Source organism: Lepisma saccharinum, chromosome 3 (assembly GCF_977018435.1).
Source record: "Lepisma saccharinum chromosome 3, izLepSacc3.1, whole genome shotgun sequence".
Lineage (NCBI taxonomy): Eukaryota > Metazoa > Arthropoda > Insecta > Zygentoma > Lepismatidae > Lepisma > Lepisma saccharinum.
In genome coordinates this window covers 60,757,736-60,776,880 of record NC_139231.1, presented here as the reverse complement: position 1 = coordinate 60,776,880, position 19,145 = coordinate 60,757,736, and the positions used below count along the sequence as shown (strand labels likewise).

General features: G+C 38.2%; 1 protein-coding gene across 1 annotated transcript in view; it reads left to right on the top strand.

Annotated features, from left to right (window-relative positions):
- The window catches only part of Enoph (enolase-phosphatase E1), a 63,146-nt gene extending 46,416 nt beyond the window's left edge, over positions 1-16,730 (top strand). The window contains exons 3-6 of the mRNA XM_083118651.1: positions 1,104-1,294; positions 3,577-3,709; positions 9,912-10,035; positions 14,274-16,730. Coding sequence (XP_082974777.1) covers positions 1,104-1,294; positions 3,577-3,709; positions 9,912-10,035; positions 14,274-15,997 — 2,172 coding nt within the window. The 3' untranslated portion in view covers positions 15,998-16,730. The remainder of the gene's footprint in view (positions 1-1,103; positions 1,295-3,576; positions 3,710-9,911; positions 10,036-14,273) is intronic.
- Positions 16,731-19,145: the final 2,415 nt, after the last annotated feature.

The following is a 19,145-nucleotide window of genomic DNA, read 5'->3' as shown; positions in this document are numbered from 1 at the left end:
GTACACCCTCTTCTGTCCCGCAGGATTGACAGTGTAGGAGTTAAATGTTTTTTTTTCAATATTGAAATTTTGTGAACATTTGTGTCGAACCAGTTCTGTTTCCAGTGTGTTAAGATTTTGTGCTCGAAGTGGAAATTCCTATATGTGAGTGTGCTTGCTCAAGTCTGGGGATAGCAAGGAAGGACACTTGTATAGATTAACATGGAGGAAATGAAGTCATTGGGGATGCTTATGCAAATTATCCTTGATGCTTTATGAAAATGTTCTTACTGGGGGATAACACCTCCTTAATTAGGGTATGCAACTAAGCGATTGCAAATGTTTTCTCTGGAAAATAATACTTTGTAGGGCCGAGTCAATACCAATGCCGATTGTATTGGTATTGGAAAGTATTGATTTGAATTTAATTACCAATACTTTCCCAGCATTTTGGTCTTGCACAGACTCCGCGAAAATGCCTCTGGACACTTTCGGGGAGGGAGTCTAATTATGCTGATAATCATGAAAAATTCAATTTTATTTATTTTGCACCAGTTTTGTATGGAAAATGATTTTGTTTGCTAATATAACATGCAATTTAATATTCTGGAATAATTCTTGAATATTTTAAGCAAAACTCTTAATAAACTATTCATATAATTCGGGTGGAATACTTAACACACAAAATGTTAATCAATATTTGAACAACATTTAATTATTACAATTTTCAACTGTCAGTATACGTGAGAATCTGTGAGAGTAAAGGTATTGGTGCTTTCTCGAAGCTTAATACTTCTACAAACTTGTGAAGATCATTGCACATTTGGAACAATTATTCTACTAGTTTACTTTACTGTTACTTCTTTTTATTATTCACAAGAAAACCACCACTCCCTGACTCACCTTCACATAAGGAATCCACAGTAAAAATTAATGTTAATTTTTTCTGAAGTGAGCCCACTGCTCAACAAAAAAACTTTTGTCCTCTAATTGTAATGAATTCACTCTATAAGATAAAATTGTCAGAGACCAAAAGTTAAAAGTATGCCTGCCATTGGTATTTATTTCTCTGTTTTGTGGGTAATTTACAATGCATTACAAGATGTACGTGTTGTCTTTTTTAGGCTAGACAGGATGCCGAGGATGAGTTGGAGGGAACTGTGTTGATTCCTGAACACACTGATGCCAGTGCAAAGGAAGCTGTTGTAAAGAATGTGCTGTGGCAAATGGACTGTGATAGAAAAACCACATCACTCAAGAGACTTCAGGGACACATTTTGCATGAAGGATATAAGAAGGGAGAGTTGAAGGGACAGTAAGTTTTTTTTGTGCATTTTCCCCCCTTTGTAAGTAACTGATTAAAAATGACAATTGTCTGCAAATTACGCTGTTGGTGACAATTTACACTATGTATTGCAATGTGTATTTTTACATGAAATGTGTTTGCTCCATTTCTGTAGTTTTCATTGAGCAATGCAGATATACATGGGTGCGGCAGAAATATTGAGACTATTTAAATTTGCAAATCTATATTACACTACAGAATAACAAAAATACTTGAATGATTGGAAAGTACATAGAAAAGCATTTCATGTGATGCCTGTCTTGAAAATAATGTCTCTCAGATGGGCACAATTGTCCTTCAAACAAACCTCTGCACGTGAATGTGCAGTAGTCATAGCCTTGTGCAGCATCTCCAGCTTAATTTGCCGTATTGCAGCACTAATAGACTCGTGTAAGTCATCGAATGTGTCAGGTTGGGTCATGAAGTCCTTTTGCTTCAACAACCTCAAAAATAAATCAAGGACAGATAAGTGTGGCAAACATGAAGGTCATGTGACATTTCCATGACCTGAATGATCCTTCCTGGAAACATTCCACGAAGAACCGTAATCGATATCCTGCTGTGACCTGTGCATCATCTTGCTGGAACCATATACGGTGCCCATGACTTACGAGCCTACGCAGTTTGGCTGTAGAAAGTCTTGTCAGCATGGCCACATATTGGTGAGACGTTACAGTTACAATATGCCCATTATAGTCTTCGAAAAAATACAGCCCAAGAATTCCAAACCAACTAACGCCACGCCATACTGTATCTTTTGGTCTGTGGAGAGGTGATTCATGCATCAATTGTGGGTTTGCAGCTGCCCAGTATCTGCAATTCTCTATTGACAGGTCCGTTCAGGTGAGAATGTGCCTCATCGCACATGATTATGTTCTCGAGTAAGTCAGGTTGATCCCGAATCAAGTCGAACAATGTCCATAGAATCGTGTGCTGTCAATGCAATCTTGAGGACGTAGCTCTTGTACCATTTGAATTTTGTATGGGTGAAATTGTAAGTTCATGTGTAAAATCCATTACTTTTCTGTCAGACATACCTAGCGACACTACGTGCTGATGAATTAGGCAGCAAAGCTTCTCTGACCTTCACCACAGCTTCCGGAGTTCACACGGTTCATGAACGTCCTGGGCTCTTCTTGCTTGTAGCTGATGCAGTCGTTCAGAAGTTTCTTACCCAATTCAGAATTGTCTACCCTGTCGGCACTTTCCCATTTATCCCAATGTTGAACTGACGCCTGAATCTACGTTGTGTTTTAGTGCCAGAATTGTTATTCTTAGAGTAACATTCCACTGTGAATGCACAATGCTCACTCGACCAACACTCCGTGGCTACTGAATGCTATGCACTGCTCCACACAACGACGTGAATGCCATCTGTCAGGATTTTCTAGTGGTGCAATTTTAAAATCATCTCAATATTTCTGCCACACCCTGTATTTGTGGAACAAACCTTCTGAGTATGTTTTCTCTCAACATTCTGTAATTGCACATCGTGTACGAGGCCAGGGGTCCTGGGTTCGAATCCTGGCCTGGGCATGGATGTTTGTGAGTGTCCATTCATCAATATCATCATCCTCATCTTTGCAAATTAGCCAAAAGTGGCACAAGAAATAAAGCAATTCAATCAATCAAAACATTCTGTAATTTTTCTCTAAGTAGGGGCCTCCTTGATAGTGTTGTAGTAATATTGTGACTTTGGAATCAAAGGGTCCCAGGGTGCTTAGCCCCCACCTTCAATACATTATTGCAGAAACTGCCGTTCCGTTATTGCTCAGACTGATGGTGCTGACTTCTGAGAATATAGTCATAACAGGTTGCGGTAGAGGCTACATACAACTAATCTGATTTCAAGAATTAAAATTTAGGATCCCGGGGAACCAATCTTACTAAAAGTCGATTGTGACTTCTTTACTCAGGATAAGAACTGGCAAGTGAAGTGGAAACTTGAACACATTCATGACTATGGCAAAAATAACCAAGAAGCAGAAAACTATAATAGTTGAAATTATATTCTATATTCTATTTGTATGTTATGTAATATATACGAATTTATAGATTGCTACAAAGTTTCTGCATTAAATGATCTAGGTTGTTTCATGTTGGTTATGTAAAATTGAGATGGCAGTATTAATGCTGTAGCTCCTATTTAGGGAAGCCATTCTGATGTTGATCCTCTGCAGGTGGTCAGAAAACCTCAGAGTTGATCTAGCATAGTGAAGACTTTTTAGCCAGTTTTTCTTTTCCCTTTTCAGCGTTTATCCTGATGTTCTTCCTTCTTTGAAAAACTGGATAGAACTTGGCAAGAGTGTTTATGTCTATTCTTCAGGCAGTGTGGAATCTCAGAAGTTGCTCTTTGGTCACTCAGTAGCTGGAGACTTGCTTGAGGTAAGTTTCTAATAAATGTAAATGCTGTAGTAAAAGTAGCAGTTCTTATTAATACTAGTACATAGCAGCATACAACATTTATAGAGCCAGGCAGTTATGGTGAAATAAAAAAAATGAAACTTTCTGTGCAAAAGGTGATTATATTTTTGTTCATATTCTTTATATGAAATGTAACTGTTATTGCGGTTAATGGATCTGTTTTTATATTTAAGTATGCATTTATTTAAAAAAAATAAAACATTTCTTTTCTAATAAATACACGTAAGCAAATTACTAACTTGTTCTGCAAGACTTATGAGGGACGTTCAATAAAGACTTCCCCTAACCCACTTCCAGTGACTGTTTGGGGATGAAAGTGCACGTGGATAAACATGGATCTTTACATGTGACAAAATGTAATTTGTAGCCATGTACTAATAACTGTCTGTTCTTGTTTCGTGGCTGTAAAAGTGTAGGAAGGTGTGAGGATGGAGCCCACAGAGCAGTTATCAGGTTCATCAGGTTCTTTTTCCTGAAAGGCAACACATTCCAACAAATTTTCCAGGACATGTGAACCTTGTATGGCCCAGATGTCCCATCGTATGAGGTCATAAAGCACTAGGCAATTCAAATGTGGTGGACTGCAGTCAGTCTTTGATGGAGAGAGAGAGAGAGAGTCATCAAAGTTGAGGCTGCTATCATAGAAGATTGCTGCATAATCATTTGGGAACTAACTGATAAAATCGAGATTAGTGTGGGGCGTGGGGGGGAAAAAAAGCCAGGAGCATCTGCATGTGCAGAAAGTTTCATCTCGTTGGGTTCTCAGGTTTCTAACACCTTTTCATAAAGACTGATCGAGTCAGGTGCTCCAACAAACTTTTAACTATGTGCCTAAAAAACCAAGATGACACTCTTGCTGGACTCAATATGCGGGTGAGACATTGATTTATAACTTTTACCCGGAGACTAAAGCACAGTCTAAGCAATTGAACTACTACGACTCACCACCACACAAAAACGTATGTGTCCAACACTCTGCTGGTGAAATTATGGAACACCTTCCAAAAAGAAAGGTGTAGTATGCTTTCCAAAAGTATGTCTCATACAAGACAATGTTAATATTGCTCAAATGGAAGTAGGCTCCTATGGCTATGAAATTGTACCCCACCCCTGTTATTTTCTGACCTTGCAATCTAACTTCCATCTCTATCCTTCCATAAAGTTATTAGTAGAAGGCAAGGACTTCCCAGATGATGACATACTGATTAATGAAGTGTTGATCTGGCTTGTCTCAACCTACTGAGTTCTATAAGAAGGCCCTGCTCAGCTGCATAAAATGATGGGGAAAGTATTTTAGTGGCAGCTGTGTAGAGGAGGACTAATAAGTGCAAAATTGCATGTTCCCCAGCCAATGAATTTCTGTGTAAGTTCATAACTTCATTGTCTAGACTGAATACGTACATTATAGTATGCTAGTGAATTTGCCCGACTGATCAGAACCATATGTAGAAAAGGTTGATTCTGTAACTTCAATGGTGTATATGTGATTTGTAAACTGATTAGGTTACAGAATAAACTCAGAAAACCCAAAAATTTTGCATCCATCATAGGTTTTCTGGATGGCCTGATCTGAATCTGTGGAACTATCAACTTTCAGTTTGGATCTGATCAGCATATATGCACATTGTTTTGTGATTTTTAGAAAATTGTTTGCAATTTCAATATACAGTCGACTCTTGATACAACGACCTTTCACAGTTCCCAGGGGGTCATTATTGTAATTTGCACCAATTTTCAGCTTAAACGGAGCTCAAACTGACACAAAGATTCCTAGGAGACTGTAACCATTTATCCTGGTAGTTATACAACCTGTTATGCACAGGCCACGCGTTGAGAAGTAAAATAGAACATGAAAACCTTTTCACAAAAAAGGATTTAAATTAACATTATTTTATTTTAATTGTTCATAGTCATTGCTCTTCCACGAAATTCTTACAATTCTAGTTCATGGGAAACTGGTTTGAACGGAGACCAACAGAAAGAAAAACAATCTCTTGCTTATTGCATGCAAAACTCTAATAATCTTGACCTGTCACACTGGCACCAGCACAAGTCTGGAGATAATCGGGCAGAACGAATGTTGGATTTAATATGGGTCCACTAGAGCATTGTCTGTTACAAGATTAACTGGTAAGATAAGATCTCTCGGGAGACACAACACAACCTTTCTAGGCACCAGACAAAAAAAGTGGGGCTGTAAATTTCATTCAGGTTCGGCTGTGTAAAATTCATCGTAAAAAGTGACGTTTTCTTTGCTTCAACCAACTTCTAATTCACACCCCTCCCCCATTCCAGGGAGCAGTCCAAACTCTTCCTCGACTGGCATTGTAATCCAGCCTAAAAATGGAAATGCGCAACTTGCAATCTGTTTGCACCCAATGCATATTCTAGGGCACATTGAACATCGTCGCACTCTAATCATTTGTGTTTGGAATTGGATTTCACTAAAGTGAAACTGTATATTTAGTCCTGATTAGCCCAAAAGCATAAAATGAACTCAAAACAAGCTTTATGAAACCTGTGCATTTTCAGATATCAAATGGGAGATTGTTATTTACTCTCACGTTAATCGACGATTTAATGTTGGATTTAGTAGTATTCTCAATGTCAAAACACCCACTCCTCCAAAAGTTTTCCCTTTGCATTATTATTATTGGTCTCAGCTTACACATTGAGCAACCCCCCCCCCCCCAACCCACATGAATGGTTCTGAAGAAAAGCGGCGATTGTATTGTGTGCATTTCCTTCCAACACTGCTCTGAGTGTTCAGGAAGTTCATTCTTGTCAGATGCAAAATAAAATTTACAGTTTTGTTTATCAGAAGGTGCAGAACATGAAATTGTTTTAACTCTTGTTTTTCTATCTTGAGATCGAGCAACAGGTTTTTGAAGAGAAATCCTCAGTTTCAAAGATAACGCAACTGTCTAAGACCGAACTTTTATCAACAGTGTGAAGAAGAAAGAAATGACCCGTTCTTTACATTTTACCATGAAACACAATAATACGTGCAATATTTCCTATGCAGACACCAGCATTAAGAAAAAAAAATACCCGAATTCTGCATTTATCACATTGCCGTGCACATCAGTGGTGGAGAATGGGAAAAGGGGGGAACATGGTTTTTGTTAGTTTTCAAGAATGTATCCAGAACTGGTTGACCATTTTAGACATCAAAAAGGAAAGGAAGAGGGGTCTACTTCCACCCTCGCTTGTAATCAGCCCTTGTGCACACAAGAGCAAGAGGACAATCTACATCCCCCCTCCCCTACTTGTTTGCTGAGAGGAAAAGAGGGAGAAGTCGCTCAGCCAATGGAACACTTTTTGGCAAATATTAGGACATCGGCACAGTTATGAAAACATATGAAGTGGGAAACGGGAGTTATAATGCACTTAAGATCTAAGTAAACTTTTGCAGAAACCTGGATAACAATGCCTTAAGTGGGTTGACGAGCTTTAGTTGGCCTATGTGGCTTTCATTAACTCTTAACAGTTTCGCGTGTTACAGGAAACAAAGAACATATTTTGAATGAAAGCGGTTACTGGAAGTTGTCGCCTACAAGGCCAGGAGTTGCTCACTCACGGGAACCTGCTAAACTCGAGGTCAGAGCTGGACAGTCAGTCCAGACTTCCAGGCATCAAGCGTCTGTATTTTGGAACATTCCTGCGATCTTCTCTCTCATTCCTCATGGTGGTGTATTTATCGATAAAAGAACTTGACCCACCATACACATTGACAAAGACTGCAAGTCCAGCAGTAATTTCGGGCTGCTCTCCCCCCCACCCCACCCCTTGCGAGTTGTCAGCAGCTCTTAGGACAAAGAAACAAGTCGAGGTCGATTTAAAATAACATCCAAGCATATTCGATCTCTTCTCGCGTATCCAAGAGCAAGCAAAATCACAATGGCAAAACAAGCCTGGCATGTTGGGTAGCAGCCGTCGGCTGTGGGTAACATTGGTGCACTTGGGGGAGGGGAGGGCCGAGGTCAAGTGCTATTGGATGTCACTTAAGCATGATCGGACCCACTTCGAGCGGTAGAGCGCTTGTGAAGGGAACGTGTGAATAAGACGAGTGCAAAAAAAACTTATTTTTTGGCCGATTTCCTTCAATTTTTCAACTTTTTTCCTAATTTTTCACGGTTTCCAGGAAAAGGGTCATTACTTTGAGACGGCCATTATATCTGGGGTCGTAGAATCGAGAGCCGACTGTATGTCTTAATCAATCCTCCGTCTTGCCAAGCTACAGTCTCGCACACATGAAAAATTATTATTTGCACTAATTAACTCTTGTATGTATTACTACTGTGTCAAATCAGAGGCATTTCTTTTTCCAGTGTATAATTTGCTGGCCACGAGAGGAAGAAGCAAGGTTCTCAGAATGCATAATGAAATTCAAAGATCACTTTGAACTTAATGCACAACTTGCAATTCTTTCTCCACATCACAGAAAATATCAGATTAGCAATGAAATGTAAGAGGAACATGTGGGTGCCATATATTGGGAACAAGGGGATTGTGTTGGAAACATGATTAATCTCCAATTCTGAGAAGTAGAAAATTCAGCAGAGGGATCCAGCAACTTTTCATCGTTCTGCATAATTATGAATAACTGACATAAGTAAATCATAGATTAGCCTTATTTTTGAGTGTTTGTACAGTGAGAAGCTCAGAAACCCTGAAATTCTTCCTTATGGCCAACTATGAATAATTGGATGTGATGTGGAGTGTTATCTCAGATTGACGAAAAAATATATATAACGAGACTCGCGAAAGAATAGAAACTAGTTTGTTGTTCTTGCTATGAATGATATCCTTTTGTAGTAAACATATTAGCATTCATAATTGTGCAGAATTACTAATTTCAGTTTTTCACCCATCTCAATAAACTAAAGGGTGTCTCATAAAGTGCGCAGTTTTTGAAAATGTAATAACTCAGCCAAAATTGCATGAAAGTTGACATATTTATTTTTATTATTTTACACATTCATTACGATTTAATAATTGAAAAGTGAAAAGTGTCCAGCATATGCCCGTAAGCGATTTAAAAGTGAAAAATGATGTCTGGCATATGTCCATATGGTATATTTCTTCGTTTCGCATGCTTTGATCTGTTGCGTCAATTGAACCTCCTTGTAAGGGTGCACATGAAGGTATTCTTTCAGTATTCGTTACACTGAGGATACCGATATCCCCAACTGTTGTGAACGACGGCGAAGTGACTTCGCGAGGCTAACATTCACACTGTCTTGCACTACTGCAATGTTTTCATCTGTGCGACGACTACATTTTCGCCCAGGCGAATTTATGGTTGCAACTGACCCGGATATCTCGAATTTCTTCACCAATCTCCTAACTGTTGTTGCAGTGGGGGCATTGTTACGTCCGAAGATCACGAACTGTCTGTGCTCAAGACTCCCCTCCCCGTTTCTGTAATGTGTTTTCAAGATAACGACGCCTTGCTCGATAGTGAACCGCTCCATGGCAACTAAACTAAACAAATGCCAACAAATTGCTCAAGTAATAATCGGAGTGATCATAGATTACGAAAATGATAAGAACAGTATTGCCAAACTTCAAACAAAAAAATGACAGATTTAAAAACTGCGCACTTTATGAAACACCCTTTACTTATATACTTTTTCTGAAATGGCAGATAATATTAATATTGCTTAGTGCATAAAACTATTATCCATAGTTAATCAGTTTGAAGAATTTCAGGTTTTTAGTATGATTTTCATGGACATCACTTTAACAACAAAATAATCTTGGCTTTATGTAGAACCTTTAGTTCTGAAACTGCAGTGAAATGTATATTTTGATCTAAAATAAATAACACTGAGTTATCATTGTGTAAATTGAAGGAGAAAGTGTATGCTTACTGACTGCTACATGCCATGTGTGCAATGTTACGAGGTCATAAGGTTTCCTCTTATTTCTTGTGAATTGAACGAGGAACTTGATCTGGATCCATTAAGCCTCTCACTATCTGACCTCCTGAATGGTATATGTAGGTTTAACCCTACCATTAACATTTTTGTAGTAACAAATTGAAAAATTTCATTCTAACACTAGTTAACTGTGGCAATCATAGCAATGGTTGTTCTAATTGTATTTTTGATGTGTATCCATCATTGTAAAAATTGATATATATATGTTTGTTTTTCAGTATTTTTCAGGTCATTTTGACACATCTGTGGGTCTGAAATGGGAAAAACAAAGTTACCAGAAGATAACAGAAAAGTTGAATCGTAAGAGTGAAGAAATTGTTTTCCTGACAGACATTATTAAAGGTAATGCTTATAGTTTTAATGTGTTAATATGAGTAGAAATTCTTCTATTCACGCACGCACGCTCTCTCTCTCGCTCGCTCACTCACTCACTCTCACTCGCTCTCTCTCGCTCGCTCACTCACTCACTCACTCTCTCTCTCACTCTCTCTCTCTCTCTCTCTCTCTCTCTCTCTCCCCATATGCTTACCTGGGATGATTATGATTAATCCCAGGTATCTGAAACTAGCTTGCTGAAGTCTTCCACATCAAAGTGTCATGTTCATTTTCCTGCGTTGTTTATTTTCCAATAACATTGCCTTTCTGTTCATTTATTTTCATCCCAAACTGCTCACAGTGCGTCTTCTGATATAGTGTTCACCATCCTTAACTGCTATGCCTCCTTTATTCTGGAAACAATTCTTTACTAACATGACTAAATAGATATTGAATAACATAAGTGTTATACTCCCCTCCCAATTTCACTTCCTTCTGTCGTTTCTTCTATTTTCACTTCAAAAAGAAATGCTTCATGTACATATTGCTTAACCTTTTTAGTCCCAAGCGTCTCGATCGAGATACCCAAAAGTAAGCCTCACGGTCCCAAGCATCTCGATCGAGACACTGTGTCAAGGTCGTAGTTTTTACGTTATAACTTTTCTATTTTTGGCTAGAATTTCGATTTTTTTTATATTGTTCCTAACACATGTATTTAACAGAAATGTTTCTTGCACCTTTTTTTTTTCTTCATGAAAATGGAGGTGAAAAGGCAGGAAAAGGGACTTCTCTTTTGCGTCTCTTTTCAAGGTCAAATTTTTGCCGACACAGGAAGACGAGCTTTGTTGTTCTAAACCAATGCTTTTCACTCCCGCCTGTGAACTGCATTCGAAGGAAGCTTGTTTATCAGTATCCGATGTCAAAATGAAAGTTTTCCGTGAGGTTGCAAGCAGGGGGTGGGGGGAAGAGGACGTTGAATCTGCGTTGTGAGAATGGAATTTCGAAGCACGCTGAAGGAAACCTTTGTTTTTTTAGCACAAGTGTCCACAAGTTGCGACATGGGTTACCCTGCATTGTCTAAAAATAGAATTTCAAGCAACTGCAAGAATCGGCGCTCATTTTTCACTGCGTTCTAGCTTTTCGTCCGTGAATGTTGTGCGTAGGTGTCGTTTTGTGCCCAAGTGCGAGGACATTTTTTGGGTGAAGTGACAATTTTTTAAAATAATTTTTTGGTGTTTTCTCCCTTCCCCCTCCATATATACACCGAATGTGCATAAATTATATATCGTCTGAATCTGTGATTCATTCTGCGTACAACAGTATATCGTTCATATCTCCAGGGCAAATAGTCTCTGAGCTAAAGTCATTTCAAGGTACCGCTGCATTTTGAAGCTTGAATCAGTGGCGTGCCGACCATTCCTTTTGGGGCTACAACTCAAGTTACATTGGTCATATGATAATAATGCAAATATTTTTGTGTTCCTTACATGTCAGCGATCATTTCCATGTGCATGTCTACACTGTCATGTACTTTTTTTGGGGGGGAGGGTGGGGAACCAATTTTTTTTCCGAAATTTTGGAATTTTGAGAGTTAGCCCCCTCCCCCTGCCACATATATGCCGAATTTGCATAAATTTCATATAGTCTGAATCTCTGCTTCATTCCGTGTACAACGGTATATCACTCATCTCTCTAGGGCAATTAGTCTCCGATCTACACTCATTTAATTGAAACTCTGCATTTTGCTCAAAATCGGCTCGGGACAGAGAGGCTTACTTGTGAAAATGGCCTTGGGACTGAAAAGGTTAAGTCTTCTCTGTTTCAAACCCATGCAATTTTTTTTTAAAGTATCTTTCATCAGCTGTCTGCAGTAATCCAGTTGCATCTTTTGTACATTCTTACTTCATGACTGTTCTAACTCTCCAACAGTAGTAAATAAGCATCTGTTCAGTACCTCCTAGGAGAATATTTGCCATGTGTGATATCATGCTTATCGTTCTGTGTTCAGTACATTTCTGGGCATTAGCTTTCATCTTAGTCTACGACAACTATCTCCGAAGTCTGCTTTCAAATCATTTCTCTTGGATTTCATATTTAGTTACATAAGTTTAAGATAACATTCTTTCCCTCACTCATAGCATTTGATTATTTGATAGTGTATATCATGCACTCTTTGTTTCTTTTCCATTCTTCATTCCACTAAATGCTTGCTCAAATTTGTCCTTCAGGATGGCAAGCCCTCTCTGATCTGATACATTTTCTTTGGATGATTTCTTTTGTCATATAAATCTACATACTTTTTTAACAAATGAAGTTTTAATATTTGGTTTGTCAGTGATTTTGAAACCTTTGTCATGTTCTATCATTCACGTTGTTTTCAGTTTCTTCTTTGAAAAGTTCAAGTAGTTTGCTTCATGGTGCATCAAATCATCCCTTCCTCTATTTTTTAGTTCCTCAGTTTCTGCATATTTCTTCATCCACTCTTTTATCATATCAGTTCCTCCTCTTAGCTGGTTATTTAGTTTCCCGTACATTCTTCCATTTTCTTCTCTTTTTTCCATCACTTCTGGCATATTTGCAGTGCCCCATGGTTTCTTAGTACTTTTCCCTTCTCTATAACCTGTTGTTTCTTCTGTTGCTTTCTGTAGAGCTTTTTATACTATCCCAAATCATAACACTACTTTCAGCTCTTGTATTTTAAATTAGGGATTTCTCCAGATTTATTTTTTCCTTAAGTTTCTCAATGTTAGACTTCTACATCACCTGGTGTCTTTTTATCTTCTTCAGATGGTTATTTCACCCACCAGTAGGACATAATCTGAATTATATCAGCTTCAGGGAAGGCATTTTTCAGACAATTTGGAATCTCTCTACCAATACATAGACTACCTGGCATCATTTGTTGTCCTTTGGGCATGTCCACATGTATCTTCTTTTGTGTTGTTCCCAACAATTAGCGTTCATTCTACAGAAATTCACCAAAGGATCACCTCTCACATTTCTCTCTCCTAATCTAGATCTTCCTATTGTTTCCATCCATCCTGACTACCTCCTACTACAGCATTCCAGTCACCCATGAGAATGATTCATGGTCTTTTCGTCTTTTCTTCATTGAACACTGCAGTCTTATCACAGTTCTCTTTCACTTCTGACAATCCATTGTGTGGCAAGTAAACCTGTATGAACACTTAGGACAGAACCCTTTACCATGGCCTGTCCTATTTGAAAAATTAAGTACTTAACACATAAAAACCGGATTAAGTAAATGGTAGATGGCAGCATCTTCCAGTTCTCAATACCGTAGTGTAGCTTCATGGCCCGGAAGCGTCATTGAAATTGTTAATGTCTGAGGAGTTGAAGACCCCTGACTTAGAACCTTTCTGTTTCCTTGCAGAAACTTGCTGAACAATATTGAGAACAGAGACGTGAACAGAACATGCACTCACAATTTTAATTTCATTACTAAATTTCCATTCATTCATTCATAAAATCTGGCCAAGTATGGTGCATAACTGGTCCCTGTGAATTCCACTGATTAAAAAAATAATGCAAACGACCTTGTTGAGGAATTTAGCTATTAGATCAAATTTTCAAATCATTTTCCCCATAATTAGTTGGAATAATTGCTTATAGTTTTAATTTGGGGGGGGATTTTTATTTATTAAAAATGAAATGCATATGTATATTACTGTGTCATCTCCAAACATTTCAGAATATAAATCAAAATCATTACTTAGAATAACGCTGATATGTATTATGATATATTGAATTTTATTGATTTGAAAATAAAAAAGTTTTCGAGTCAGTTTTCTTCAAGCATTTAACATTTTTATGAAGAACTTTAAGCATGTCAATATAAATAGATTGATATGGTAGTATCTTATGGGATGCAGATGTCTACTGTCTCTGGCATCTGTGGAGCAAGGTGGTGCATATCGGAAGAGAAGGGGAGAAACAGTTGGCGGAGCAAAGCACATGTTGCTACAAATGGCTAGTAACTGCACTACTTCACTTCTCGCGACTTCATTGTCACTTCATCTCAAGTCACTACTTGCACAGATATTTGTTTTTTGTTTGCCTACTCCAGAGATTCTTGGGACAGTGTGTAATAATCTATATTCTGGAACATGGTTGGGTATTTAATGTGAAACACTTATTTCAGATAACTAACATGTTGATTTTTCATTCAGCTTGTTATTAGATATGATTTCATCAGTGCGTACGTACATGGGTGCACTGTTCAACATTCTTTTCTGTTTTTGCAGAAGCGAGAGCTGCCACTGATGCAGGGATGAAAGCCATTCTTGTAGCACGAGAAGGAAATGCTCCACTCACAGAAGAGGACTCTGCAGGGTTCGAACTCATCAAGTCGTTTGAAGACCTTGTCTTTGAAGTTCCATCGAAAAAGAAGAGACTTGAGGTAAGTTGTGAGAATGGCACAGACAATAAGAAGGTGAAGGAAGCTGAGAAAGTTACACCTCAAGCAGAAGCTGTTTCAGACTTGCCGGAAGAGAATTCGAAGGAAAAAGACGTTGACATGGTTGCGGTCGAAGAGTCTGCAGATGTTAGCATGTCGGAGAATGGCACGTCAGCTGAGGAAACAAAAGTGGAAGATCCGAAAAAGGAAAAAGAGCCTGTGGAGAACAACATTACAAAGACTGATTCTTCTGCATCGAATGGAGAAGTGACTGAAAAAGCCAATACAAAAATAGAGGAAGTCAGCAAGGAAGAGAAGTCTGATAAGGAAGAAAAAGGCGAGGAGGCTAAAGAAGTTCCTAACAACGTCCCAGAGACTGAAGAAGCGAAGGAAGAAAAGGGCAAGGAGACTAAAGAATTGGCTAACAACGTACCAGAGACTGAAGAAGTGAATTGCAATAACACAGAAGACAAAGTGCCTGAAACCAAGAAATCTGAAACTGAAGCTTCAGCCTCTGTAGATAAGCCAGAAACTGCAGATAAACCATTAGAAAATGTAGATTCCGAAGAACACCAAACTGCTGTTGCAGAAAATGATAAATCTGAACCGAAGGCTGCTTCAAAACCAGCAAGTGAAAAGGTGCCTGCTGAAGGAGATACAGTAGAAACTGCAGTTCCCAGTAAAGAATCTAAAGAACCAGAGGGAAAAGCAAGTGAGAAGGATAACGTAAATGTGGAATCTGTGAAAGAGAAAGATGAAAGTACAGAGAGCACTCCAAAAGAAATTAAAGAGAAAAAGGAAAAGAAAGTAGATGATAAAATCAAGAAAGCCGAGGAAGATAAAGACACTGAAGCAAAGAAACCTGCTGCTGAACAATCTGTAGGTCAGGAGGACAAACCCAAAACCAGTGAAACTGAAATCGTAGCTGATCCTAAGGCAGCAGAGGATAAGGTGAGTGCAGCATCGAACGAAAGCAGCGAGACCAATGCCGAAACTGAAAAGAAGGTTGATGAAGTCAAGGCTGATGTAAAAGAGACTGTCGCACCGGAAAAGACTGATGAAACTGAACAAGATAAATGTAATGATGTTCCTAATTCAGAAGATGAAAAGACTGAAGTAGTTGCTAAGGATGAAGACAAAACCCCAACTCTCAGCGAACTTGAATCTGCGGATGAGACGAACGCTACCGAAGACGTCACTGAAAGCTCAGACAAACCAAAAGAGGCTGCAGAGGCTAATTCAAAGACTGAAACTAATGATGTTGAAATGACTGACGTTTCTAAAGCAAGTGATGCCGAGAAGACTGAAGAACCTGCCACGAATCATACAGAAGATGGAGTGGAAAGCAAGTCAAATCATGTAAATGGCTCCGTCGAAGATGCAAAGGAGAATGACGTTCAGATGTCCGATGTGACCAATGGTGAAGATGGAGTCGCGGAAACTGAACCGGAGGTGAAGAAAGTGGAGGTCAAGGAAGCTGGAGAAGAAATTGCCAGTGGTGATGCAAAATGTGATGTCACCATTAAGGACGTCCCTCCTGCAAAAACTCCGGTTGCAGTCGAAGAATCTTAAAAGTTCATACTCCTGTACTAGTCTCATCACTTCGTGGGGATTTTTCAAGGGTTTCCTTTCTTTTTTTTAGATATATTTTACAAAATATATATTTATCACAGAACATTTTTTGTGCCAAAATAAGGTCGCCTAAAGAACGAAGTATCATAAAGCATTGATTATGCATTTAGAATTGTCAGTATTAATGATTCTGTAACAAGCATGATACCCAGTGCCAAGTATCCTGTATGTCATTGATGTGATCTTGTATGTTACAGATTGTGACCAAATGTATCAAACATCTGGATGTTAATGTGATGTATCGGTGGATGTGTGTTGAAGTGTGCCTGGTAATACTTAAGAATGTTAAGCAGTTCTGATAAGACTGAGAATTTTTGTACTCCAAAAAGAAAAAGGTTTTGTACGTTTCTTTTTTTTTCATGAATCAATGTTCATACGTGGTGTCTCTCTATTGTGTTTGTGGACCACTTTTTGTTAGATTAAGTAGAGCATAAAGGTTGGATGACCAGCCTTGGTGATGTGAAATGAATATCAGATTAGCTCAAGTTTTGTCTTCCAATTCTCAGGTTGGTACAGGTTGTAGTAGGTATGATAATATTTTCGCATTTTATGTGATAATTTTATACTATTTAGCCTTTTTTGTGTACATTTTGGCACTCAACAAACATTTGTATCCATCTACATTTTTGATAACTTGTTGTATTTTGCTACGAAATACATTTTTAAAGTGCAAGCAAGGACTTTCTATTCAGTTGTTTAGTGGTTTGATATTGAATTGCAAGGTGTCCCCCAATCAGGAACTTCAGACACCACGAATTAAATGTCAAATTTTGCGTGAATTTGGTTCATGAACTTGGGAAATCGACTGCATTTAGACTTCCTTTTGAAGGATTCCAATGAATCATCAATGACAATAATTTTACTGATCCAGTCGGTAATTTAACAAATTTCCAGCATAAATTTTAAAAATAAGTGTAAACGTGTCTTGTATCCTGGCTTTGTAAAGTAGTAAATTTTTCTGAATCAAGTCTGCCCCTCACAACAGCCTTCCTAAGTTTTTTTTTTTTTTGGGGGGGGGGTCTCACCTTAGAACTCTTACAAACCTGTAATTTTGAAGCATTATCTTAGTGCAAGCAAATTGCTGAAGCAGTATTTTGGCCCTTCACACAAGGAAAGTTTGAAACGCCCATTCTAAGGCAAAACCTGTTGCAATAATATAGTTACAGTAATTAAGATGATGAATGAACAATATATGAATATTGTTTATTGGCAAAATTGTTGATAATGAAACTAATATATACTGCTGGACAAAAAAAAAAAAAAAAAAAAACGACACCTTAATATTTGACATCTGAATTGCAAAGATATATTACAGAATGTTTGGCAGATCATGTAGTACCATATGCACCTTTCATAGGATTCATACTTGATTCAGTTTCTGCAACATTTAGCCAGCCTTCGAATCAGAATTTATGCATTATCACAAAAAATGCAAGTGTCCTGTTTATTTTGTCCAGCAGTGTATTTCTGTAAGCATTGTGAAACTTTAGGGTTCACACACCTGGAAATCTCGGAGATTTTTGTAAAAAATAAAACCATCTGGGAAAATCCTCTAACAAACATTTTGCAATGAAGTACAAGATTCGGACCTCTTGTGTATTGGATGCTGGGGCCTTCATGTTAGACATAGGTTATACAAGAATTACTGGCAGTGCTTCTTGCAGTATGTCCCAAAATATAGATATCTTCTCAGATTTGAAAAAAAAAACATTTTTGTCAGAGAAAACATTTCCAGACATCACATACTTCGACAAATATGACAGGACTTCATTGTTCCCTTATGCTTTCAAAACTCAATTTCCTTGAACGTTCCTAGCTCGTTTTAATCTTTCTCGAGGATGTTTCAAGCTCCCCCAGATCATGTTCCCATTTCTTAACCACTCCCAAAATTAAATTTGTTAGAAAACTGAAAGCTTTAACCAAGATTGAAATCGGAAGTTGCTGCCAAAACTACCTTGAAAATTATTGGTGAAATGAAAAGGACAGGCGCAAGTTTTTGTTCTAGCTGCAGAAATTTTTGCAGTCGACAACAGAGAAGATAGCGGAACTCAGTCTTCTGAAGGTTCAAATTGGTGAGAGCAACTGGGGGGGAAAAAACTGATTCCTGCGTACTTTTTTCTTCTTGAACCTGAACTAAAATGGAAGAGTGAAGTTTCTGTCTCGCGTAAGTGAGCATGGAGTTTTGGTTCAAACTGGAATTACTTGACATAATTTCAGTTTCGGTACCCCAAACTGGTTTACTGCCGAGGTACCATTAACAGTTCACTGAACTGAAATTTTGAGAAGGTTTTAAGTGGAAATGATTCTCTACAGTAGTTTGGACAATTTCAGTATGCTCGAACCAATATTCCGGACCAAAACTTGCCTCGCCGTGGTGTAGACTGTAATCTCAGACTGAAATGTTGAACTTGTTTCTGTAGTGCAGGAGCAGCTTCGAGTTTATTCGTTTGGGCTGGAGGTAGAAACTGCCAGATTTCGGTCTGCAGCACCAAACTAGAACTGATAAAGCTAGGAGTGATTTCAGAACAAACTGAACCAGAACTTGAACTGAATTTCAGTCACAATCCCTGCTCAGCACATTGAAGATCTAATACTGAACTTATCAGGGAAATAATTAAGTCTGAGACTGGAAATTAAGAATCATCAGTTCAAAGACATTTTTGCATAAATTTGTAGTAAAAAGGAAGTGAAGTTCACAAGCCTCGTAGCCAAAGGTGACTGACTGGAATTTATATATATACATACATAGATACAATTTCCTTAATCGTAATGGCCATTTCTTCAATATATGTAGGTAGCATTGAGTTAGTTTTGATTTTATCTTATGACAATGGACATGTGAAGAGTGGGTTTTCAATAAGTCAATTTGTCAAGTTATGATGCAGTGAAGGTGACGCTAGGAGTGAGAAATTTTAAAGTAAACAATTGTCCTCGGTGCTGGGTCAACACTGAAATTTTGATCGTACCAAAGGTAAGAGGCTAACCATCGGGCTGTATGGGGACATCTTTTATCTTGTCAGCAGAAGAAAGTCAACCAAACTAGCATTTAAAAACCTTTCGTAGATAACCTTACTGTTGGGAAGGAGAT